At 42.8% G+C, this 26492-nt stretch overlaps 1 protein-coding gene across 2 annotated transcripts in view; it reads right to left on the bottom strand.

The window, feature by feature from the left end:
* The window catches only part of SLC35F3 (solute carrier family 35 member F3), a 425020-nt gene extending 400481 nt beyond the window's left edge, over window positions 1-24539 (bottom strand). For both annotated transcript variants that reach the window (XM_051820732.2, XM_070055540.1), the window contains exons 1-2: window positions 24325-24539; window positions 23695-23924 (exon numbers count right to left, since the gene is read on the bottom strand). In XM_051820732.2, coding sequence (XP_051676692.1) covers window positions 23695-23924; window positions 24325-24377 — 283 coding nt within the window. In that variant the 5' untranslated portion in view covers window positions 24378-24539. The remainder of the gene's footprint in view (window positions 1-23694; window positions 23925-24324) is intronic.
* Window positions 24540-26492: the final 1953 nt, after the last annotated feature.

Raw genomic sequence — 26492 nt, 5'->3', positions numbered from 1 at the left:
AATAGAAGTAAGTTCAATATTCCTACACTGCTATTTCACTCTATAATTAGTAGCAGCATTGAAAGGTATCAACACTGTTTTACATTTGTGTGCACACCTTTACTATAGTATTACAGTATTACTGTGTTACAGTTACCAGTAACTAAGTATATATAAAAGTAAAAAAGAAATCTGTAGGATAATATGCAAATTATGATCCCATTCTAGCAAAACAAATATACATGTGGATATACGTGTTTGAGTACAGGTGCCCATAATAAAATTAGTTAGAATCACATCAATATATAAACAGTGGTTTACTCCTGGGAATAGTTCTTGAAAAGCAATTTTAATTTAATTATTTTATATTATCCCTGTGTGTATTATTTAAATTTAATACTTTCACAATGAAAACCATATTTTAAGAGATGAAATAAAGGACCTACCATGATCTTTGGCCCCTGAGCTCTTAATGGTTTCCATAGCTTCTTAGGTTTTAGTTTATTGTGCTATGCCTTGCTTCAGGATATGTTCTGTCCTAAGAGACCTTAAGTGAACAATTCTTCTAAACAAGCATCACACTGACTTTTAGAAGTGGTTCTCCCACAAATGAACCCATCAGCATTAGGAGCAGGCTTAAGGCTCTCTGACATCTCTCAACTAAGGCAATGACTTGCCTCAGCTCTCTGGGACATAGTCTTCATTATTTCACACATTTTTACATGAGCTGAGATTTGGTCCCTTCTTTATAGCATATATTGAGAAAGTTCTCAACAATACTTAATTCTCCTAGTGTCTGGTCCAGTAGGCATGAAATGGTTTCTGTTTATTTAACTTGATGTCCTAAATGCCAGCTACCTGAAAGAGTCAGAAGCATCATGGCAAGGACTGGAAGAAAGTATATCTTTGCAATTCCAAATCCTACAGTGGATAGTGGAGATTGGGTGCTCATCAATCCAATAATCTACCAACAGTCAAACCAAACGCATGTTTTTAGTACTCATTTTCCTTAACTGCTCTGTTGCATTTGACGTTGTTATCAATCCTGCTTTCTTACCACTGTTTCCTATCCTCACTTCTGTGACCCTATTTCATTTACTGGCTTTTCCCTTTGTCTTTCTCTATTTCATTTCCCTACACTAGCTCCTTCATATCAGTCCATCCCCATTCACCCATCCACCATCTATCCTTAGCTGCTTCTTCCAATCAATGCACACGATTTCCCTAGGAGTAATGATTTTTATTGTTCTCCAGCACCTAACCTTCAGACTAACAGCATCTTTAAACCCATTGAGGGGAGAATCCCCAACGTGTATAATCTTGACAAACAACAATATTCTGAGTTTGCCTCTGACTGCCTAAGCCAAACATAACAAATTCTTTGACAGCCTACTGCCTAACAAAGAGCACATAACCCAGATTCAGCCAATCAGATGCCTATAAATTTTGGAGAAGCAAAGAGAGAGGGACCAGTTGGAGATGACGATTATCAGCTGCAGAACTTGCACCGAGGCATGGACTTTGCTGAAGTCTCTGTTTCTTAGTCTCTGATACCCAGCATCACGGCCATTTGTCAAGCCTCCCCATCTGGTCTCCACCATTTCTGATATCTTCAGTGTTATTCCAGAAATTTTCTGTTTTGCTTACATTTGACAGACTGGATATCTGTTGTTGTAACCAAGAACCCCAACTAAGCAATGAGAGTGATGGCACTGATTCATGGCTTTACCTATGTCCTATCACCTATAATTTTATGACCATAGTAGATCCAAAACTGTCTTCTGAATTATGGAAACTCTCTCCATTTACTTAATGGATGTCACCTCCTAAAGCTCTCCTTGTCACTCAAGTTAGAAATATGAACATATCGGGGCCGGCGCTGTGGCTCAGTGGGTTAATGCCCTGGCTTGAAGTGCCGGCATCTCATATGGGTGCCGGTTCTAATCCCGGCTGCTCCTCTTCCCATCCAGCTCTCTGCTATGGCCTGGAAAAGCAATAGAAGATGGTCCAAGTCCTTGGGCTCCTGCACCCGCGTGGGAGACCCGGAAGAAGCTCCTGGCTCCTGTCTCGGATTGGCACAGCTCCGGCTGTTGGTGGCCATCTGGGGAGTGAACCAGCGGATGAAAGACCTCTCTCTCTCTGTCTCTACCTCTCTCTGTAACTCTGCCTGTCAAATAAATAAAATAAATCTTTAAAAAAAAGAAATACGAATATATCCTCCATTCATTCCTTTTCTGGACTCACCACATGCTGTAAATCTCTATGTCCTCCTAACTATACTAATTCTCCTATCCTAACTTCTGCTTTGCCACTGATGCAGCCTTAGTTATGAACTTTATTTTTTGCAGGGAGAATAAATTACAGTACTAGCTTCCTAAATGAACAATGCTTTCAGTCCATTATTCTCCATTCTGTTTCAGAGTGGATTTTCCAAAACAAAAATGTGGCCCTATCATTTTCCTTTTATAAACACTTCAAAGGTTCTTCTTTGCCTGAACAAGACAATCTCAAATTTGCTCTTCTAAAATGTCAGGCAACTTTGTTGGGGCACTTTAGTGTTAAAATATTAACATCTTCAAAGTCATAGGAAAAGGCCTAATTTTAATCCTTTGGGGAAGCATAAACAAACGGATAATTAGATGGGCTACATTATCTTTGCCGGTCCCCATAGGAGCAGAGAAGTATAGATAGCCAGCCATGAGCAATTCTTCTCTTGATTTTCTTTTTAGACTTAATTATTTATTTGAAAGACCCAACAATGGAGTGGGGTAGAGGTGTGGAGAGATGGTAGAAGAGAGAAATAAGAGGTTTTTTTATCTGCTGGTTTTTGCTCCTCAAATGGTCACAATAGCCAGACCTCAGGCAATTATTTGCTGCTTTCCCAGGTGCATTAGCAGGAAACTGGATCAGAAGCAGAGTAGCCAGGACTTGAACTGTCACCCTGTCTGATATGAAATGCTGGCATTGTAAGCAATAGCTTAACCTGCTGTGCCATAATGTCAGCCTCTCTTTAAAATACCACACACACCCACACACACATACACATACATACACAAACAAAAACAAAAACAGGTGTAGCAAGTCTAGAATTTTAACAGGATTCTAAACATTTTCCATCCATTTAGTCTGCACACAGCTACTTTTTGCATACCAGCTAAACTCTATCAAATAAGCTACTTCCTAAAGCATCCTTCACCTCTTTTCTAAGGGCAGTTTCTCACATGAGTGGCATTCTAAGTCGCTGTTCAGCTTTTTCCTGTCTATTACACTAGGGTGCAGTTTTTTTTTTAATTTTTTTTATTTTTGCCCTTTTAAGAATCTTAGTGTAGTGTCTTATTTTGCTGTGGGGAAGGTTATTTAGTGCCACATATTCTGAGCTGCTGGTAAATATGAGTGGAGGAAGAGACTGTTAAGTGCTAAGTGGCAGGTGTTAGCATCACAAAAACCAGAGTCTAAGATAGAGACACTTGATGGGACTCAAGAAAGGAGCATCAGATGCATACCCAGCCCCTCTTCTCTTGTTCTGAGATATGGGTTTTATAATGACAGGTATGGGCTGTAAGAAATTGGTCAAAGGTATTATGATACAAGCAGGACAGGAATCTATGAAAATTAACACAGCCAGTAAAAGCTTACTCCTTTAAACCGAGTGGGAGCTGTCACTATGCTTCCCTTTCAGGACCAATTATCCAAGGATCAATAATGTTTTCCTAAGACAGGTGTCTCTGTCTTCACCAGGCTAACCGGGGACCTGAGGGAACTTCAAGCTACTGGGGAAGAAGGGTCTAAGTTAAGTAGTAACATTTAGCACCTCTTGGTTGGACTTTACCAACTCCAAAACCAAACACATAATTACTATTAACTTAAAACTTGGAACCAAGTTCTGTTTTGGTTTAGGATGTATATAACTCAAGAGAGCTTTATTCCACGCAAACAACAAAAGAAAGCTGTGCAGTCTACAACTTCACTATAGTTTTTGAGCCCACTGAGAGCTGAGGTCACAAGGCAAACATGTAAACTGATTGCAAAAGGACAAGTGCTTGTAAGTAGAGATAAAACCTGCCATCTGTTGTACTTGAGCAGAGAACGGATGGAAGAGAAAACTTCCATATCCATGAATAAGAAAAATCAGCTACATTTTTAATAAATTCTTAAAGTTTCAATGTAGAGCAGATATCAATTTGGAGTAGCTGGAAGTCTCAGGCACAGCGAAGTTTGCACTCACATGCCAGCCCATTCCCACAACCTACACCAAGAAGCTCATTAGAAGGTTTAGGGCATTGGCAGGAGACAAAAAGGGGCTCCCAGGGCAGCATAAGCGTGTGGGAGGTGATAGCTGCTGCTGGGAGACAGGCGTGAAGCTCTGTCTACTTCCCCAACCATTTTCCTCATATAAAATGAAAGTCTTAAGAAGCTTCAGGGCAGTAAACTTCCTTGCCTCAAGGTCAAGGGAAAAAAAATCTATGGTTTCCAAAACAGAAATGGGATCTACCACAGCTCATTCTAAAGGTGAAATAGGAAATCCTTAACCCCAGGACACAGGCAAAGGTAAACTGCTGTGGGGGTGAATTTTAACATTCCCAAAAACTCAGACTCAGGTCGATTTCTAGCTAGACTGAAGCCTACTAATAGTGTAATGCAAGATGTGTGCCAACTTCTGGAAATCAACAATATGTAACTCAGTCTCTTTTGTTCTTGTACACATGATATCCAATATTCAGTCAAATATCAAGATACATATAAAAGCAATCTGCTGCCAACGCCACAGCTCAATAGGCTAATCCTCCGCCTGCGGCGCCAGCACCCTGGGTTTTAGTCCCGGTTGGGGCGCCGGATTCTGTCCCGGTTGCCCCTCTTCCAGGCCAGCTCTCTGCTGTGACCCAGGAGTGCAGTGGAGGATGGCCCTAGTTCCTGGGCCCTGCACCCGCATGGGAGACCAGGAGAAGCACCTGGCTCCTGGCTTCGGATCAGCGCAATGCGTCAGCCGCAGCGCGCCAGCTGCAGCGGCCATTGGAGGGTGAACCAAAGGCAAAAGGAAGACCTTTCTCTCTGTTTCTCTCTCTCATTGTCCACTCTGTCTGAAAAAAAAAAAAAAAAGGCAATCTGCTTGCTGTAAAGAAAGAAAGGAAACAATTCAATCAGATGCAGAGATAACCCAGATGTTGGTGCTATCATGCAGAAATTTATAAATTATAAATTTAACATAACTGATTAAAACGGCACTAGTGGAAAAAGTGACCAAACATGCATAAACACATGGAAATTTCAGCACAGCGACCTTGTCTGGAAAACATTTCTTTCAAAGGGACATTTAAGTGATAAAGTAAATCTAAAGCTTACAATAAGAATGCTGAAGTTACATTTTTCACGTGATGCATATTGGAATTGGGAAAGATGTCTTAATCACTGTGACAAAATTTCAAGCTAGATTCAGCTTCCTTACAAGCCACAGGATGTTCTTTGAGACATATTTTATCTCTGTAGGTAGCTATCTTTGTTCTAGACTGAAAGCTTATAGCCTTTCTTGTACTTTAAGATTAGGAAGATCTCTCACATAGCTGTCAAAAACTAGTTTCCATGCCAGTAATATTCTTTCTTGATCTGGATGCAGTAAACAAGAGCATATTCATTTGGTAACGATTCATCAAGCAGTACACTTTGGATATTTTACCTCCATGAGAAGTTTATTTTTAAAATACTCTCAGGCTAGTGCTGTGGCGTAGTGGATAAAGCTGCCAGCTTGCAGTACTGGCATCCCACATGGATGCCAGTTCGAGTCCCATTTCCTCTGCTTCTGATGCAGCTCTATGCTATGGCCTGGGAAAGCAAGAGAAGATGGCTCAAGTCCTTGAGCCCTGCACTCATGTGGGAGACTCAGAAGAAGCTTCTGGCCCCAGATTTGGATCAGCCCAGCCCCAGCCATTGCATCCATTTGGGAAGTGAACCAGCAGATGGAAGACCTCTCTCTCTCTCTCTCTGACTCTACCTCTCTGTAACTCTGCCTTTTGAATAAATAAATAAATCTTTAAAAAAATAAAATATATGTGGCCGGTGCTGTGGCATAGAGGGTAAAGCTGCTGCCTGCAGTGCTGGCATCCCATATAGGCACCAGTTCAAGTCCCAGCTGCTCCACTTCCCATTATCTGCTATGGCCTGGGAAAGCAGCAGAAGATGGCCCAAGTACTTGGGCCCCTGCACCCGTGTGGGAGACACAGAAGAAGCTCCTGGCTCCCGGCTTCAGAATGGCACAGCTCTGGCCTCTGTGGTTCATTTGAGGAGTGAACCAGCAGATAGAAGACCTCTCTCTCTCTCTCTCTCTCTCTCTCTCTGCCTCTGTATTTCTGCCTTTCAAATAAATAAATAAATCTTTTAAAATTTTTAAAAAATAAAATAAAATTTATAAAAAATACTTTCATTAAAATATTTCTGGTAAAATCTATTTTTCATTTGTTCAATGGCATTTTAAGGCAAGTTAAATGCATTTTGAGTTATACAACTCAAAAATATAACTCATTTGGCTTACTAGTTATTATTAGGATAGTTATTTGGATTACCTGAGTAGATTTGTGAAGATTAATTTCAAAATTAAGGAGTTTATACACATAAAAATGACCTAGTAGCAAACATAATGGAAATAAGCAACAAAACGATCTTGAACTGAGCATCAACCCCAGGTGCATACACTGTTCTCTAAAAGCTCACTGTAGGAGCTCACATGCACAAAGATCATTTTCACTTGAAGAATAAAACATGCATCCAGTTCACGGCCCATCCCTACCTGAACCTAAAGACATAGTCTGGACTCACTTTGAGGAGTAATCGATATGCTATGTCATGCTTCTCAGCAGCATATGAAGGAGGCTACTGACAGAAAGTGGCCTGTCGAATGGAATCAAACACTGCACACCCAACTCAAGGCTACTGTTGCTAACAGAGTAGGAAAAAGACAAAGAGTAAACAGAATCCAAACGGATGATCTCTACCTGCTTTGGAAATGAAGACACACATAAACACACACACACACACACACACACACACACTTGTCCTGGGACATTCATCTAAAAAAAAAAAAAGATTTATGTATTTTATTTGAAAGGCAGAGTTACAGGGTGACAGGGAGGGGTAGGAGAGGCAGGGAAAGAAACCTTCCATCCAAGGTTTACTTCCCAAAAAGCCACAATAATCAGCTCAGCCAGGCCAAAGCCAGCAGCAGGAGCCAGGAGCTTCATCCAAATCTCCTATCAAGGTACAGGGGTCCAGGAACATGGACAATCTTCTGCTGCTTTCCCAGGTGCATTAGCAGGGATCTGGATCAGAAGTGGAACAGCCAGGACTCAAATCAGCACCCATATGGGATGCTGGTGTCACAGACAGCAACCTAACCCACTATGCCATAAGGCCAGCCCCAACACCCTTCTTTTTCCATGTGAGTCCTGGTACTTCAGTGTTCCTCGTCCCCTTTTTCACTTCCCAACCTGAGATACACTCTTCTCCTTTAGCTCTCCAGTTGTTAGATCAGAATATCTTAGTCTGGGCTCTGCAAGCAAGTTCTTGTTCTATCCACTGTATTAAAAGTTTGTTCTTACTATTGATTTTCATCTAGCTAAAAGATTATATATAAATATGGTCATATATGTATGACTAAGAGATTATAATTTTTTCAAATGAACTTCTACTTTGCACTCTCGATTTTCTGATCACCAAAATTCAGAGAGAATGGTTTCCAAATACAGCCAACAGTAAGCTGATTGGACGATTTGGAATTAGTTGAAACCTGGGAATTTAAATATAGAAAAATGCTTAAACCTTTGTTTTAGATGCTTCTTTCCAAAAAATTGCAATTATCACACTTTTAAATAAACCAGTGTGTGCATCAACACTCTACTGTCCCCTTTGTCATCCTGTGAGGGGAACTACTAAGTAGTAAAACAATAGCAGGGAATGGTATACAGGATCATAAACAAAGTCCTAATTTTTTTTGTAATCTGGACTGGGTGTACCTGCTATTACTTAAACAGCCAAAACCTATGGGTTTTTTTTGTAAGCACATACTTCTTTAGAATTTCCATTGCATCAAAGTAGTCCCTAAATCGGGAAGTTTAATTTGCTGAAAGAGAAGGTAGTATTCCTTTTAAAGGCAGAAATGAGATGTGCTTGTATTTGCAAACTTCTAGATGTCCAAAACATGCATGACTTTGTGGAAGAGTTGTACTTCTGTTTAGGGCTTTAATAGAAGAACAATAACAAATGAAGCAAAGTGTTAATCTTCCAGTCCTGATTCCAATACGTTCTAGGTTCTCACCATCCTCTATAAAAAATCTGATCCATCCCGAAATCAATGTCTCTATATGGAGGAATCCCTTCTACCTTTTCTCAATTTCTACTTTAAAAAAATAGATTTTTAAATTGGGGTATAAAATATACAGCAACGTATGTGATGACATTTTACACGCATACACCTCCTTTTACAAACACCCTGCCACTAAGTTTATTCATCTAAAACATTTCCTCCACATCAGAAGGGTTCCCTTGTGCACTTCCCAGTCCATACACCCTAACTGTATCCAATCCTCTGATCATTATCACCACAAATTAGTTCTGGATGGAATCGTATAGTATGTTAGGATACTTCCCTTTTTCAAAGATCACAAACTTCAATGAAATGCTGAGAACCACATAAAAATGCAAGAGTTCTATGAATGAATTGTTCAATAGTCTTCACTCCAGCCTTCTAACAACTGTAGGTTTCCAGGTGGGAAATTATACTATTTCTTTGCACTAAGAAAGAATATTAAAAGACCAACCACAGCTACCTTTCCCCAAGACATCAAAGGAAACTGATGCTGTAATAGGAGAGGGAGATGAAGACTGAGAACAGCAGAGTCCTTTCCAGTCTGACCCTCGATAAGCTGCACCCAGTGACAACTCGGTTCATTAGGAACTTTCAGGGATAGAATAAAGAACTCTGGATCTGCAGGTACAGTGGCTTCCCTTCTCAGTTCTTCTCAGAGGGGCAACTCCCAGAGGCTGTGCCTTTCAAAGTTTCTTTGTTTCTATTATTTCCCTCACCTCCAGGAAGAAGCCCCAGCCATATATATACTCATATAGTATGGTATAATACCATAATGATGATGACATTTGTAAAAACCTGTTAGAATGTACATCAAGAATAAACACTGATATAAACAGTGGATTCTATGTGAAAATGATGCCTCAATGTAGGTTTATCAATTGTAACATTGCACCACTCTACTGGAGGATGTCCATACTGGGGGAGACTATGCATGTGTGGGAGTAGGGAACATATAGGAAATCTCTGTACTTTCTGTTTAATTTTGTATGAATTGAAAACTGACCTAAAATATTCTATTAAAAATAACATAATTCTCCATTATAAAATGTAATTCTTGATGACTTAGTGACTACCCCCTTAGATTTTATTGAAAACAAAAATAAAAACATACTTTGGGCTAGCATAGTTTTAAATATGCTGATAGTTGTTGTCCTAAGATGGAATCCTGGGGCTGGTGCCGTGGCTTACTTAGTAATTCTCTGCCTGCGGCACCAGCACTCATACGGGCTTCAGTTTCTAGTCCTGGCTGCTCCTCTTCCAGTCTAGCTCTCTGCTGTGGCCTGGGAAGGCAGTGGAGGATGGCCCAAGTGCTTGGGCCCCTGTACCTGCATGGAAGACCAGGAAGAAGCACCTGGCTCCTGGCTACAGATTGGCGTAGCGCCGGCCATGGCAGCCATTTGGGGAGTGAACCAACGGAAGGAAGACCTGTCTCTCTGTCTCTCTCTCTCTCACTGTCTACAACTCTACCTGTCAAATAAATTTTAAAAATAAATAAAGGAACTCTACAAAAAAAAAAGATTTAATCCTGACTGTATTAGTTATCTTTTGCTGCATAACAGATGAACAAAAACCCAGTGACCTAACACAAGACACAACTGTTATCTCAAAGTTTCTGTGAGTGAGGAATCTGGGTACAGTTTAGCTGGCTCTCTGCTTATGGCATCACAAAGCTGAAACCAAGATGTTGGCCAAGGCTGTGTTTTCATCCAGGGGCTCAATCACAGAAAGATGTTACTGTTGTTGGCAGCATTCAGTGCCTTGTGGTTGTAGGGCGACAAGCTTCAGTTTTTTGCTGTCTGTTGGCCTCATCTCTTAAAGGCCACCTGTAGTCCCTTGCCACATGGACCTCCCAACATGGCCACTGTTTCATCAAGACTGACAAGGAACAGAGAAGATCTGAAGCAAGTTTGCTAGCAACTTGGAACCTTGTGTAACATTACACAATCCTAGAAGTGATATTCTCGTACATGCTACATCTTCTTGGTTAGAAGCTAGTCACATGTCCCAGCTACACTCAAGAGGAGGGATCATCTGATGGCATGAACACGAGAGGAGACACTGGAAATCACCTCAGAGTTACATTACAACCCTGAAAGTATACTCCTGGGTTTACATTCAGACCCAAGGGCTTATGTTCATTAAAACAACTACATACATGTTCCCAGCAGCTGTATAGAGCAGTTGTCATCTCTCCTCCCTCAGTTTTACCAACTTCACACATACCTCTTCTCATAAACACTGAAAATCAAACCCCACTCTGGCCTTCCACTCAATACTCCTTGATCTGATCGTGTGCACACCCTATTTGGAATCCAATCAATCATCCGCACTCTCAGCTTAATGCCTACTTACTCTTTAAGATTGTAGTATTGATGCTTCCTCTATTTCACTGCAAATGGTCTTCCTTTTATTCTTAAGAAGTAGATCTTCTTTTTAATGGGAGAAACCCCATAACTTATTATATTCCCTCCAATTGTGACATATTAACCTTGAGACAAATAGCATCTCTGATTAACTGCTTGTGTGGTCTCTTTATAACTTTGTGCCCTCATTTCCCTAAACACAAACAGTAAAAATAATGCCCTCCCTAGAAAGAATTCTTCCATGATGTGAATTCTACCAAGAGTGTTAGGATATTAAAGGCAAATGTGAATTCTAAGTAGTCTGGGCACAGGGTGAGGAAGGAGACTTGGGAGCCCATTTGATCCTTTCTCTCTTGCAAAGATAGAGCAACTTCTCTGGAAGCAGACTCAAAAGGAAGTAGCCTTCCCACCTGCCCTCCATAGCTTCACTTTAATCCTTGGAAGCTGGGAGGAAGGACAGGGCGCTAGGCCATAAATGAAAGTTGGTCAAGAGAGACACAAAATGCAATGAGAGGATATGACTCCAGCATTAAGACCAAGTATGTGAAACACAAACTGTACTACAAGTCAATACATTCTTTCAAAATAGCCAGACTTGCAGACCAGGATGCTGTACTAGTTGTTCACTCTCAGGCAAGGCAAGTGGTAAGTAGTTTCTAAATCCCAATTATTACTCTTTAAAAACACTTATTTATTTGAAAGTCAGTTACAGAGATGGGGGAGGGAGATGATAGAGATAGAGATAGAGATAGAGATAGAGATAGAGATAGAGATAGAGACCAGTGCTGTGGCACAGCAGGTTAATGCCCTGGCCTGAAGCGCCGGCATCCCATATGGGCGCTGATTCAAGACCCAGCTGCTCCACTTCTGATCCAGCTCTCTGCTATGGCCTGGGAAAGCAGCAGAAGATGACTCAAGTGCTTGGGCCCCTGCACCCATGTGGGAGACCTGGAGGAAGCTCCTGGCTCCTGGCTTCAGATCAGCACAGCTCCAGCCATTGCAGCCAACTGGGGAGTGAACCATCGGATGCAAGACACCTCCCCCCCCCCACCATCTCTCCTCCTCTCTCTGTAATCTGACTTTCAAATAAATAAATAAATCTTAAAGAGAGAGAGAAAGAAAGAGAGAGGCCTTCCATCTGCTGGTTCACTCCCAATGGCCAGGGCTGGACCAGGACAAAGCTAGGAGTCAGGAGTTTCTTCAAGGTCTCCCACATAGGTGTCAGGGGCAAAAAAAATTGAGTAATTTTCTGCTAATTTTCCCGGGCCATTAAGGAGGAAAGCAGCTGGGACACAAATTGATACCCATATGGGATGCAGCTGCAGGTGGCAGCTTTACCTGCCATTCTTCAATGCTGGCCTCCTTAATTTTTTTCCAAGATTTTTTTTTTCATTTTATTTAAAGGCAGAGCCAGAGAGACAAAGAGAGACAGAGAGATCAATCGATCTTCCATCTGCTGGGTCACTCCCCTAATGGCCCCAATGGCTGGGGCTGTGCTGGTCTGAAGCCAAGAGTTAGGAGCTTCTTCTGGGTCTCCCACATGGGTACAGGGACCCAAGCACTTGGAACATTGTCTGCTGCTTTCCCAGGCACATCAGTAGGGAGCTGTATTGGAAGTGGAGCAGCCGGGACTCAAACTGGTGCCCATAAAGTATGCCAGCACCAGAGATGGAAGCTTTACTCACTATGCCACAGCACTGGCCCAATCCCTAATTATTTTTTATAGGGTGCAAAGTTAAACCATGTAGACTTTAAATTTATGAAAAAAATATTTCTTTCGTTGAAAGAATCTTTGTAGTCTAAGACATATCACTAGATACTGATCAGCACATTTGAGGGATGATGTGTTGAGGGCAGGGAGGGAAATTGAGGCAGATACTGTGTTAGGTCCAGTCCTGCCTGGAAGATGGTGCTAAGAACAGATGGAAGCCAGCAACAGCATTGCCCTTTGAAAGGATGAACTTTTGCCTTCCCTTGGGACAACCTGTCAGGGTTCTCACTATTCTCCCTGTTTTTTTGGTAAATTTTGATTTAATAACACTGAATTAAATAGACAAAATATGTCTCTTTCAAGCATGAATTATATTATTTCACTGGCTATGACATTGTTTTAAAAATGCTCATATTTAAAGAAAGGTTGAGAAAACAGTCCAGTGAACACATATACATCTATTATTTAGATTCATCAAATATTAAAATTTTGCCACAATTTGCTCATCTGCCATTTATACTTGTTTTGTTGAGTTACTTGGAAGTATTTTATAAACATTAAGACACTTTATCCAAAAAACACTAATACTATTAAGCCCCCTTTCAAATAACAATGGTCTATAAAATAATTTAATAAGATAGACTTTAAAATTTCCCCAGTTGCACCTAAAATGTCTTTTATAGCCATGTTTTCCCCAAAGAAACATAGCTACCACACATGACAGTACCAGTGTACTGCTCAGGCCTTGAGACAAGAGATCCAAACCACTAGAAGATAACATTTTATCATCTCCCATCCTCTTATCAGACACCAGATGACCAGGAGACCCTGGCTGCCTAAGCCACCTGTTTCCCCACAAAGGAGCCATATCAGTACAAAAACCAAGGAGAAATCTAGAGCATCACTCTGGCTATTGATTCAAATGACCCGAGACATCTATTGAAAGTTAGGAGTCATCGGTTCCAAAGAGGCTCAAACTGAGACACCCGTGAACTCAGCACACACGAAAGGTGGGGATGAAGAGACAGGACAAGCCAGCCAGGAAAAGAGGAGCTAATGAGATAAGGTTCCCCAACAACTCGACCTCCTCCTATGTTCTCGCTCAACCACATCCCTGGGTCTTGGACTGATCCACACCTGGGGAAATGATTCCAGGATAACTACAGCAAGAAATGCTGAACAAAACTTCAGATCTTATTGTGGCACTGGCCTCTGTCTTTTAATTAAACTTGCTTTTAACCCACATGATTAAAGTTGTGGTAGAGGTCTTCCCACGGTCAGAAAAAGAAAAAGGGAGGCATTTGTCCTGGAAATGAAATGTGGTTGTTATCTGCTTGTCTATGAATGCTTCAGTTGTAGTCCCTGTCTGCTTCTATGTAACCCTTTCAGGTTCTGCTTGTTAGTACAATGATGTTACCCCTTGCCAGACAGCTTACAGCTCAGTATGTGTGTGGTGGTGGTGGTGGGGGGAGATACTTCAGTAACTAGAATTGCATGGGCAGTACTGTATCAATCCTGTGGCCGCCATGTAACATTAGAATAGCCAATCAAATGTATGCAGGTAGCCATATAAGGGAGACAAAGAGGCAAAAACCAACTTCAGGATTTTGGTTAAGAAATTCTACCAGGGCCTTATGCCAGCATAATATAAACTACTTCCTGTTAAGGGGCCTTGGTGTCTTATCTCAGCACATGAATCCTGCTACATTATCATTCTTGAGAGTATGTAAAGTAACAGTCGTGTTAAGCAGCGTATTTCGATTCTTAATTGTACAAACAGAAAGTGCCATAGTGCAGGAGAGAACAGGTGGAGCTCAGAGTTCATCCCAACTCCTTGTATTCTAGTGCACATTACTTCTTCCAGGCCTCTAGTTAGAGGAAGAAAAACATCTCAGGCCAGCTTTCTATTGAACTGGAAAGAAACAGAATGCCTGCAGCATAAAACATTAGGAAAGAAATGTGCAGGTTTGGTAGATTAATCTCATTAACCCACTCAAAAAAATCTTTGTTGTTGGAGGATTTCATAAAAGAGAAAAAGTGTTTAATGTTCTGAGATACATCAAATGAACAAATTAGAACTCCGATTACAGCAGTAGAGCTCAAGTTTTCAAAGGAAGAGGAAAAGAAGTCCCCTGAGGCTTAATATCCTCATCTGTGTTGAAATAGCAATTTATGGTGCCTTACAACTAAACATTATGCAAATATTATAGCATTTAGTTTACAGCTGCTTACTGTTGGCTCAAATTATCCAAAAATACCTAGTTAGAGAAGAACCAAAATGAAGTGTGGTACACCTGGGAGATAGGGCCAAGACAAGAGAAGTGGATTAGGGCCAATCCAATTTATGGCTTGATACAGAAATGTTTCATCTCCCAACTAAGCAATTCTTTGGATATGGCTAGTTAACCATATATTTAATATTTGTTCACCTTAGGCTGAATATACTGACTTCCATTTAGAGCAGTGGACTGACTGACTGACTGAATGAATGATAAATTTTTAGATGGATAGATGGATAGATGGGTGGATGGATGGATTTTTGAATAAATGAATATGCATTGATAGTAACTTCCATTATTTCATTTGTTTCCAAAGGCTTCTCAATGGAGTCCCTCCTTGAGGAGTGCCTGCAATTTCATGCATAACTTTCTGGACCTTGCCTGGTCTGCAGTTTTCTGAGAAGGGAACATTGAGCTGGTAGATCCAAGTGTAAAGTGTTTCTTCCTTCCACCATTGAGTCACTACCTAGCAATTCCTCAGTGTATTTTGAGAAAATCACCAGGTATAATGTTGATCACAGAACAAACAGGCAGTATCATATTTTTCTAGTGCTTCAAAATCAATTCTAATTGCACACATTTTTATTTATATGTAATTTTGTAAACACAGCCACTGCATAATATCAGGCAGCTCTATTTAAAATTTTTATGCTCATAATTTAAAAAACCAAAATCCTAAATTTGTATAAAAAAGTTTGGATAAACTCTCGAAATTTGTTGCTCTACATTGTGGCACTTACACAGCCTTCAAACTATTGCTTTAGCTAATTCTTTAAGGAATAAAATAATATAGAGGAAGGAACTTTCAGTCTTTTCTTGGTATTGCACACCAACACAGTGAACCACTGCCATAAAAAATGTTTATTAAACTCCCACATTCACAGCAGAAACGGAATATGGCACAAAACCCAACTACTTCATACATACATACAATCATAATTGTATTCCTCTTTTGAAAAAGAGGATATCTTAATATCTATTCATTGAGAACAAGAAATTCAACTTCTTTTTCAAAAAAAAAGTGGTAGTAAAGTCAAAATACACTAAGAAGCACCATTTAAAACTTAGAGAACACATCCAAATTTTTATAACACTGCATTGTTGCAAGTAGATGGTGAAGAAGGATAAAAATAATTTCCTAATGGATTCTGATCTAGTCAAGTACTACAGGATGATACATGACATACTGAGAAGGAGAAAAATCTGAATGTCACGGAAAACATGTGCCAAAACTAGAAGACTGTTCTGAGAATATCACCACTTCTTGAGAGTCCCTAACAGCCTCTAGCATTCAAAAGCTGCAAACCACCTGAGTGGAGCAACTTGTTTCCTACAATCTCAAATGCTGTCATAAGTGACGGCTACTTCAAATTCATGATAGAAAAATGTGTGCCCATTTCCTAGGCAATTGTTCAAGAGACTGCCACCAACATAGCAATAGAATTTACCAGGTTCATATTGCATAATGTCTCTTATGAGGATCTGCAATAAGATAATGAAATATAATACTGTATTTTTTTTTTTACAGGCAGAGTGGACAGTGAGAGAGAGAGAGACAGACAGAAAGGTCTTCCTTTTGCCGTTGGTTCACCCTCCAATGGCCGCCGCAGCCGGCGTGCTGCGGCTGGCGCACTGCGGCCAGCGCACCGCGCTGATCCGATGGCAGGAGCCAGGTACTTCTCCTGGTCTCCCATGGAGTGCAGGACCCAAGCACTTGGGCCATCCTCCACTGCACTCCCGGGCCATAGCAGAGAGCTGGCCTGGAACACGGGCAACCGGGACAGAATCCGGCGCCCCGACCGGGACTAGAACCCAGTGTGCTGGCGCTGCAAGGCAGAGGATTAGCCTAGTGAGCCGCGGCGCCAGCCGTATAATACTGTATTGATCAAGGCATATTCACCACTGCACTGAACCAAAGACATTATTTTTTTAAGATTTATTTATTTATTTGAAAGTCAGAGTTACACAGAGGGAGGAGAGGCAGAGAGAGAGAGAACGAGGTCTTCCATCTGCTCGTTCACTTCCCAACTGGCTGCAACGGCCAGAGCTACGCCGATCTGAAGCCAGGAGCCAGGAGCCAGGAGCCTCCTCCAGGTCTCCCATGTGGGTGCAGGGGCCCAAGGACTTGGGCCATCTTGTACTGCCTTCCCAGGCCATAGCAGAGGACTGGATTGGAAGTGGAGCAGCCGGGTCTTGAACCAGCGCCCCCGTGGGATGCCAACACTTCAGTCCAGGGTGTTAACCCACTGCACCACAGTGCTGGCCCCTAAAGACATCATTTACAGTAAAATCTAGTTTATCCTCTTCCATGGGCCAGGTAAGTACTTAATCCAGCTAGGGTCATTTGGCGTCCACATCTTTCTGATGTTCTCAAGTGGCCTTTTTTATTATCTCAGTAATCAAGAAGTGATAGCTTATTTTCAATTGAAAATTCTTTGGCGCACAATCTTCACTTTGTCCTACATGGGCCTGAATAAAATGGCTCAGAAATCTTATCCAGAGAGGAACACACAATTGTACAGAATGAAGTCTGGCTTCTGCTCACTTCGCAGGAAAGGGTCATACATTGCCATGGTAGTGCCTGGAGGCTTAGAGGAGCTGTAGTAAGACCTAGATCTCAGAGGGAAGTAGAACCTGGCATTAAGCACTGGGAACCAACAGCTCTCTCCTGGTTGCTTTCCACATCTGCCATCTTTTATGTAGATTTTCTCTACCTCTCCATCCAGACGGAAGATAGAAGAGCCCCTCACAGCACTACATACACTCAAGAGACTATTCCAGACTGGACCACAGACTCCTGGCTTCCACTGCAACTTCTCCAAGGGAGAAACTGTGGTAGTTAGTGTGGGTCAGGACTCTACTCACAATATAATCTATGAGGTACCCAGGAGGAAGAGAATGGTGGTCTTGCTGCTAAGGGCCCAAACTGAGGACATGGTGCATGGCAGTTAAGGGGCCACTGTGAGGTCGCAAGACATTCCAAAAGACATCTGCTCTAAATGTTTTCATGAAGGTAATATATAAGCTTCACCTATAAAAATACACATTCAATTCCATTGATCTTTTCATTTTTCCCATATCATTTTTAAAGTGAGGTTATCAAAACTAAAGGAAAAAAAAAAAACACCCTGCTATGACACTGGATAATGTGAGCCCTAAGTGTAAGATCGCTTGTCAGTGTTTTTAGGTGAGTTAGGGTATAGATCTGGGAGACCTAATAATGGAAGTCCCATGTTTTTACTAAGGAAAGCAATAGAAATGGTTCTTTGCAGGGTAATTCTGTAAGATCCCACAGAAATATAGACAATTAGGAACTGTGTGTGTGTGTGAGTGTGTGTGCATGAATGGATACTAAATCATACACATGTGCATGAATTTTTAGTACAACTAACCTGAGTTTTTCCTGCTGCTCAAGAAAAGGACCAATTTTGCCAGCAGTGTTTTAGATACTTTATAGGGAGATCCAGGAGAGACGAACACTCAGAATCATCCTTGCCCAAGCCTCCTGTAAAGCCTGGAAGACTTCACACCCCTGCAGATGAGTCCCATTGCCCTTCACATCCAATTGTGACAGGTTTCTAACCCCACGGCAAAGATCTGAGTGAGCTGTGGAGCAGTGTGTAACCTGAGAAGATAATAATTCCACATTTAATTATGGCAGAACTCAGAAAACTTTTATTTGAGAGAGAGAGAGGGAGGGAGAGATTGATTCCATCTGCTGGTATACTCCCACAAGAGTGGCAAGAATCCAAATATGTGGTCCATCACCTCTGTTTCCCAGGGTCTACATTATCAGCAACCTGGAATCAGGAGCCTGATCCAGGAACAAGGCACTGTGGTGGTATTGGATGCTGGTATCTTAAGTGCTAGACTAAATGCCCACTACTCAGAAAACTTTTTACTAAGTTGTTGGTATATATTTATACTCAGGAATAAACTTGATTCTCTGATACCTTAAATTAAAATGTTGTTTAAAAAATTAAAATATTGTACTTGAAGGCTCACCCCATTTCCTGTCACCCTCCAACTTTTCTTTTAAAATCTTTCCATCTCACATTACATATGCTAAGCTCCATTTTACAAAAACTTTATAACCAAATTATTAATCTCTTACAACTGGGTCATTTTTGAATTGCTGGCCTGACCTATACTATTTTGGAGGATCAAAGAGAAGTTGCTCACCATGAATTCAGTTATACTATCAGCCACTGTTCTACTTAGCACTGGTTACCTCCACCAGCAAGTTACATTCCCACTTCTGCCTGAAATGACACAAAGAATAGAGAGACAGTCATTCCTCACAAACCCCTCCCCTTCACCTCAGACAAACCCCTTACAGCATTTAAACCTGAGGGATCCTGAAACATGCAATTTCCTTGTCACCAGGTGTGTTATTCAGTGCCCTATATTTTCTCAGCTCAAACTAGAAAACCTCCACCTACTACTAGGCTTTGCTCAGAAACCAACATGCTCCTGGCCTCTGGTTCATGCCACCATAGCCAGGCAAGAGATAGGTGGTCTTTGAGAACTAGCCCTCCCTCTGCACTACAATTGACTTCAAACTAAGCCTATCATGGGGCCTGGTGCTGTTTCCCATATGGACTCCAGTTCAAGACCTGGCTGCTACACTTTTGATCCAGCTCTCTGTTGTGGCCTGGGGAAGCAATAGAGGTTGGACCAAATCCTTGGGCCCCTGCACCTACTTGGGAGACCCAGAAGAAGCTCCTGGCTCCTGGCTTCGGGTCAGCTCAGCTCCAGCCATTGTGGCCATTTGGGGAGTGGGAATGAACCAGCGCATGGAAGACTCCCTCCCCCCAGCCTCTGCTTCTCTGTAGCTCTGCCTTTCAAATAAATAAATAAATCTTTTAAAAAAACTAAAGCTTTCAGCATTCTAAAACACTAGTAATTTTATTAATGACATATACCAGGATCTTGTAGCTCATTTTAAGCAATCAGCATAACCGTCCCCAAAGCTTATTCTGGAAAAAAAAAAAAAAGAGAGAGTGTGTGTGTGTGTGTGTGTGTGTGTGTGTGTTTTAAGTAGAAAAGTGAGAGTTCACTATTTAAAAATACCCTTTAGGGAAATCTTTTGCAAAGTGAGATGCCCTTGTTCAATGTAAACATTCACACTCAATGATTCTACACTCAACCCTTACTACATATGTTTTCTAATGCAAGCTTTTGCCAATCCATGCTTCTTGTATTTTGGCTTATAGGGAGTGCTCCAAAAAGTGTTTCTAGATGAGTAAGTGAAAATAAAGAAGTTTGAGAGACGCTCCTCCATCCTGCCTAAAGGCTTCAATCTGGAGCCTAAAAAATATGCTACTTCAGTCAGTAGAAACGCCACCAGTTCCGCCATCATGTCACACACCTGGGGTTGGCTGCCCACCGTACAGATGGATAATTACCAATCTTTGTTCTCCCTCTTCCATCATGCAGCCCATCTCCTCCCCCAATTCGTTTCTACAGTGGAGAAGTTTGAAAAGCAGCAGCAGAAAATACTCTAGTTGGTCATTTCCACTCTGGCAAGACAGGAGAGGAAAGAATTAAGAGAAGATACACAGATTGTTCTAAATCCTAGAGCACTTGTTACAGGGTATCGATTCATGGTGAGTGGGTGTTGAATCATTCCAGACACAGAAGCAGCAGGCTCTTACAGATCTTCAGAAGGCAGCTGATTTGATTCTTCATGCAAACCTAAGGAGCAGTCCATGATGAAAAGAAAGTGGAGGTGAGGGGCAGGGATGAGAAGTCGAGCCTGCTCAGTTATAACTACTGTCAGCAGAAGAGAGCAATTTTGAATGTAAATTTGGGATTTGGACTAAATGAGTGGGTCTCCATCAAAGATGTCTGCTCCCCTCCCACATCATAGGATATTTGGCAACTGAGAGAGATTTCTGATTTTCAAAACTTGAGCAGGTGGTGGTATGATACTGACATCTAGCAGGCAGAGGTCTGGGGTGCTGCTAAACAGGTACAGTGCACAGAACTTCCCCCACAATACAGAATCACCGGGTACAACGCATCAATGGTGCCGAGGATGAGAAGCCCTGGGCTAACTCAAAGCTTATCATTCAGAATTCTAGTCTTCCATTCAGAAAGCACTTATGAAGGGAGACCCAGGAGAGAGTCAAGCAATTTTGAACAAGCAGGATGTGAGCATAAAGAATTAAATGACACGGATCACCAGAGAGGTACAATCAAAGGTTCTCTCTCCCAGAGGTCAATCAATATTTCAGGCAGCATCCAATCATTCATTCAGCAAATAGCTAGTGAGCAACTACTGTGGCCCATGCACATTCTGGGCTTTGAATACCCTCACAGCTGGAAATTTGCAGAATCTCCAAGAATATTGCCAAATGGTTTGATTCAGAACCATGGAATGTGGATCTTGGAGGACTTAAGTCACTGAGAAGAGGAACTCAATCATTTTTAGCCAGTTGTTTATAGTTTAATTCTCAGTTGAATTAAACACACACACACACACACACACACACACACACACTACCCCTCTCAGACCCACGGGCTTTTGGGATTTTTAAAAAACTATTCCCTATAAAAAGTCTTTTGCCTACAGTGAAATCTGTGGATCTCACCAGTTGGGTTGAAAGTGCTGAGCAAAGATAATTTCTATACTTCGCAACCACTTCATTTATCTTAACTACCACTCAAAAAAAGTCTAAATATGAAGAGGCTACAACTGAGTACTTGGTCATCTGAATTAGTTCTGCTACTACAAAAGCAACTGACACATTTCTCAAACAATATCGAAACTCAGTGTCAACTCCTACTGCAGGGAAATAAATATCCACCGAAAGAAAATGACACAACAATGTCAAGTGTAAGACTTGGAGCATCCCATAATTTGAGCTAGAGACTATCAGTAGAATAGTTTTTGTAATCATCATCTTTCCAAGTTTGCTGAGTACAACTATTTGCCAATAAACAAATTAACTGATACTTACAGATGGATAAACTTTTTGCATTATTATGTTTTGAAATTGGGTGGAAATGGCAAACAGCAAAAGCACTGCCCTAAAACCTCATTTGCTACATGAATAAAACAGTAGCTTTTCTATATTTAAACTTAAAATCCAATTAAATTATCAAAATGTCAGTTGTCACCTAAAGCATCTTATTAACAAGGAAATACCTTGGAATCAAGAATATTCCTCCTGACAGGAATTAAGAAAGTGGAGTGAACTGGTATTTTTTTTCCTTGTTAAAAGCATCATTTGTAGATTTGTCTGCTAATATTTATTCCTTCATTAAAGTCTCGGTATTTAATAATCCCATGGGTGGTACAGGGACTCATTTTCAACACGGTCTTTCCCTTGTGTTAATTATAAAGTATGTTTCTACCTAATACAGGCATCACTCTTGGAAGCTCCTGTCAACCCCTAAAGTCATAACCCATGATGATAATTTCCACAAAGCACACGAAACTAGCCACAAATACAACTATAAAGAGAAACCTTGCTATTACTTCAGGGACTAAAGACAGAACTCCATGAAGATGGCAATTTGTACGATTGTTTTTAGTTATGAAGAAAACAGAAACTGGAAAGAAGAAATAGAAATCTTCCATTTTCTAATAGAAACTTAGAAAGCAGAAATAAAAATTGAGTATCTTATCCACACCCACAGATCCACAAGAAAAATGGTTTCCAATGGGCTTTAATTTTCATTATCCTCAACCTGGTGTTTTTTCGCCAAAAAGAGAATTGGGATTTTTTTTTTTTTTTGCTTCCTTCTATTATCTAAAGCCAGGAGATCAGCTACCATTTAAGCAGCAGAAGGCAGGAGAGTGGAGGAGATGCAGATAATCTTTTCACGGTTTATATTGAGCTAAATGCAGTCATCACAGTTCTCTACAAACAAGCAAGGACATGAAAACAAAACATTCAAACCCTATGTTTCTTGCTGCAAATTACTTAAAACTAACCGGCCAACTGCTAGCATACTGCTGCCCTATCACTTGGACTTGAAGGTGTTAGAAATGAAGATAGACATATTCTTAGTGATTGATATGATGACATTACAAAAGCCTGCTCATGGTTTTTTTCTCCTAAACACCTAAAAAGTACGTTCTAATTTCAAGCAATCAAAGGTTGGGGAAAAAAAAATCTCAAAGCCATCATCAAGCTGTTAGTCTAATCTTCTATTACAATGAAGGAAATCAATGCCATTCTCTTATACTGACTGAGGTGCAAGACAGCAATCTCTTTCGCTATGTCAGATTACAGTGATGAGACCACTTCATTGTGGTTCATTTATAGATATTTAGAGTTTGTTGTGGCCAACCTCTCTCTTCCAAGTGAAGAAAAGAAGTGTCCACCAGCTTAGTCTTGGCCACACAGGTAGTATCTGTGTAACTGATCACAGCATGGCCATAGCCAGCAGCTGGGGACCACTGGCAAGGAAGTTCCAGCTGCTTCCCTGGCCCCCACCATTCCTCTTGCAGGCACCAGTGTCAATATCTGGAATGATGGATTCAGAACCTCCTCAACTCAGACCCAGAAAGCCCTAGGGCCAAAGGAGGAAATGAGATAGAAAATGAAAATAAAGGTCCCATGAACTATCTCCTGCCATCAGTGCCTGGGAGATGGCCACCCCCCGCCCCGCCCCCAGACTGTTCTCCGTTGAGCCAGCTGAGCCCAGACTCAGGGCCCAGTAACACTTGTAGATGCACGGGGAACTACACAATGCAGGGCTCTTGGCATTTCTGATGTGGATCTACTGCCCCTCCTATATGGTGACCCCGTAGGACAGAAACGCCTGGGGGAGTGGGTGCAAAAGAACAGACCAGACAGTTCCGAAGGTCCTAGAGAACCCCATCTCCGGGCCTCTTGCCCAAATTTGCAAACTAGATTCTGTTTCAGCAGGCAGGGCAGGAGGGGTCGCCAGGACTTGTGAACTCCCCAGGCTGCGGGACATCCATCTGTGGGGGGGGGGGGGGGGTGCACCGCCAGGCGAGCAGAGCGGCGGGATGGGGGTGGGGGCTCTTACTTTTGTAGCTTGTTGCCCAAGGCTGGTAGCCATAGTAGCCGGTGATGCGCAGAATCCGCTCCTCGATGGACGTGAGGCCCACGGGCCCACTGGTGAGGTCCTCCACCGAGCGCGACCATTTCAGATCCTCCTTAATCGCCTCGTCCACCACCAAGTACTTGAGCTGCCGGAGCTGGGGGCTGATGTCCGACAGTCTCCGGGGGCTGACGTCCGGTGACCTCCTCATGCCACTGAGGCCGCATGCAGGGCGGGCAAAGGGGCAGCAACGGCAGAGAGGAGGGACTTGGGTGAGGAGCACAACCGAGGGCGAGCAAGGACGCAGCCGGGCCCTCCAGGGGCGGGTGCCACCGCAGGGCCGGGACTGCTCCCCTCCCACCGCTGCCACCCGCCCCAGTTCCCGGGACAGCCTTGGCGTCCAGTCCCGTCTCCCGTACCCTCTCCTGGGCGCCTCGGGGCAGTGTGTGTCCTGGCGAGCGGCGTGGGAGAGGACGCCTTAAACTTCCCAAGCAGCCCCGCCGCGCGCACCGCCCTCCCCAGCTCAGACCTCCAGCTGTCCCGATTGCCTAGGGCCAGCCGGCGTACCGGCCACCCGCCTCTCTCCTGCGCAACCATGCCCAGGACACTACTCACATGGCGATGCTCTTGCCCCTGGGTGCGCCGCCGGGAAACTCTCGGATACCCATAGGCAATAGCAGAGTGGGGCCGGGAGCTCCCAGACTTGAGGCGGAGGGGCTGCTGGGCCGGAGCTCCCTGCAGCCGCGGGCGGGGGCAGAGGTGGGCGCGATGCCCGCCGAGGGTCCTGGTCACCCCGCACCACTGGTGCGCGCCCGCGCGGTCTGTCCCCAAGCGCCTCCGCGGGCGTGCGGCGCTCGGCGGGAGCGGTGGCTCCACCAAGGGATTCTAGGCTGATCTGCGGCTCTTGCTGCAGCCAGCCAGGAGCAGAGGCAGTGCCTTGCCCCTCGCTTGTCACTGTCGCCGCCGCCCTGGCACACCCCACGGTCGCCGGTGCCGCGGAGCTAGGGAAAGCTCTTCCAGCAGCGCACTCTTCAGACACCTGGGCGGGCGGGGATGTGCCCTTCCCGGGCGCGTACGGGCCAGGCGGGGGCGCTGCTGCCCACTTTCCGCCGCCCGGTGTGTGCCGGGCTCTGAAGCCAACACGAGGAGTCAACGCCAGGCCGGCGAGTTCTCCTGGCAACCTTGGGGCTTAGGGAGCGCTGCTCCGTCCCTCTCCATGACTTGTCAAAATCTTACAACTCCTGGTTCAGTATTTCAATCTTTCAACCTCTCCCCCGCCCCCTCCCTCTCCGCACCCCGTCCGTCTGCAAAACTACTAGCAAGAAAGAAGCTTGGCTTGGTTCTCAGTATGCCAAGTAAACAAATGGCATTTTGTAGACAAAGCTGGGACACAAGTGAATTGATTTCTTTGGGTGATCCCTCAGTCAGTCCTGGTTTTCTGCGAGCTTACCATCCCCACGAAGGAGGCAATCACTGTCAGTTCTTTTCATACATTTCCATTTTATTTCGCTTCTAACTGTTGTTTGCCGCTCTCCGCAGACTACCTAATTGTTTTTCATTGGAGCAGATTGAGAAAGTAAAGAAATATGTGAAGAAGAAAATATCCATCATTCAGACCCAAATTACTACTTTGAATAATAAATGTAGTCCATTCTAGTCCTTTTTTCCAACACAGAATGAATGGTTTACACAAAATCAGAATCAAATGCACAGAGTACCGATTTTTATATTAAAATTATATCGTGTCAGAGCAAACTAAGAATGGGGGGGGGACTTCCTCAATTTGATAAAGAACATTTACAAAAAGCTATAGCTAACCCTATATTTGTAGTGAGAAACTAGAAACTTTCCTACTGAGATCAGGAACACAGCAAGAATGTGATACACTCCTTTTCCACATCTATTGTTATGTTTGACTTGGCTAATGAAATTAGACAAGAAAAGGAAATTGAGAAAGAAGAAGTAAAAGAAAGAAAACTATCTTGGTTCACAGATTCAAATTGAAAATCTTAAATAATTAGCAAATAAAAAAAGCTCTCACGGAACGAATGAACAAGTATATATGAGTAGTATGGCTGAAGGATACAAGTAAGTTTCCCTAACAAGGTCAACTGCTTTCCTATATTACCTGCAATTAATAATGGAATTTGGAATAAAAACAGCACCATTTTACATCATCACACCTAAAAATGAAATACATATGTATGTGTTTAACAAGATACAGACAACATTTCTATGAGGAAAACTACAAAAGTATGATGAAACAAATCAAGGAGCTAAATAAATGAGGAGATAGTCCATGTCCATGGAGAGGAAGACTTGATATGATGGTTGATTCCACAACTTGGCTATTATAGGCAAAGCTGTAATGAACTTGGAGTGCAGGTATCTCTTTGACATACTGATTTATTTCCTTTGGATAGATACCTACAGGTGGGATTGCCAGATCATTTGGTAGCCTTTTTTTTTTTTTTTTTTGACAGGCAGAGTGGACAGTGAGAGAGAAAGACAAAGAGAAAGGTCTTCCTTTGCCATTGGTTCACCCTCCAATGGCCGCCGCGGCCGGCGCATTGAGGTTGGCTCAATGCGCTGATCCGAAGCCAGGAGCCAGGTACTTATCCTGGTCTCCCATGGGGTGCAGGGCCCAAGTACTTGGGCCATCCTCCACTGCACTCCCTGGCCACAGCAGAGAGCTGGCCTGGAAGAGGAGCAACTGGGACAGAATCCGGCACCCCAACCGGAACTAGAACCCGGTGTGCGGGCGCCGCAAGGCGGAGGATTAG

Source organism: Oryctolagus cuniculus, chromosome 13 (assembly GCF_964237555.1).
Source record: "Oryctolagus cuniculus chromosome 13, mOryCun1.1, whole genome shotgun sequence".
Classification (NCBI taxonomy): Eukaryota; Metazoa; Chordata; class Mammalia; order Lagomorpha; family Leporidae; genus Oryctolagus; species Oryctolagus cuniculus.
Note: the sequence above shows the minus strand (reverse complement) of the source record. Positions and strands in the feature narration are given on the sequence as shown.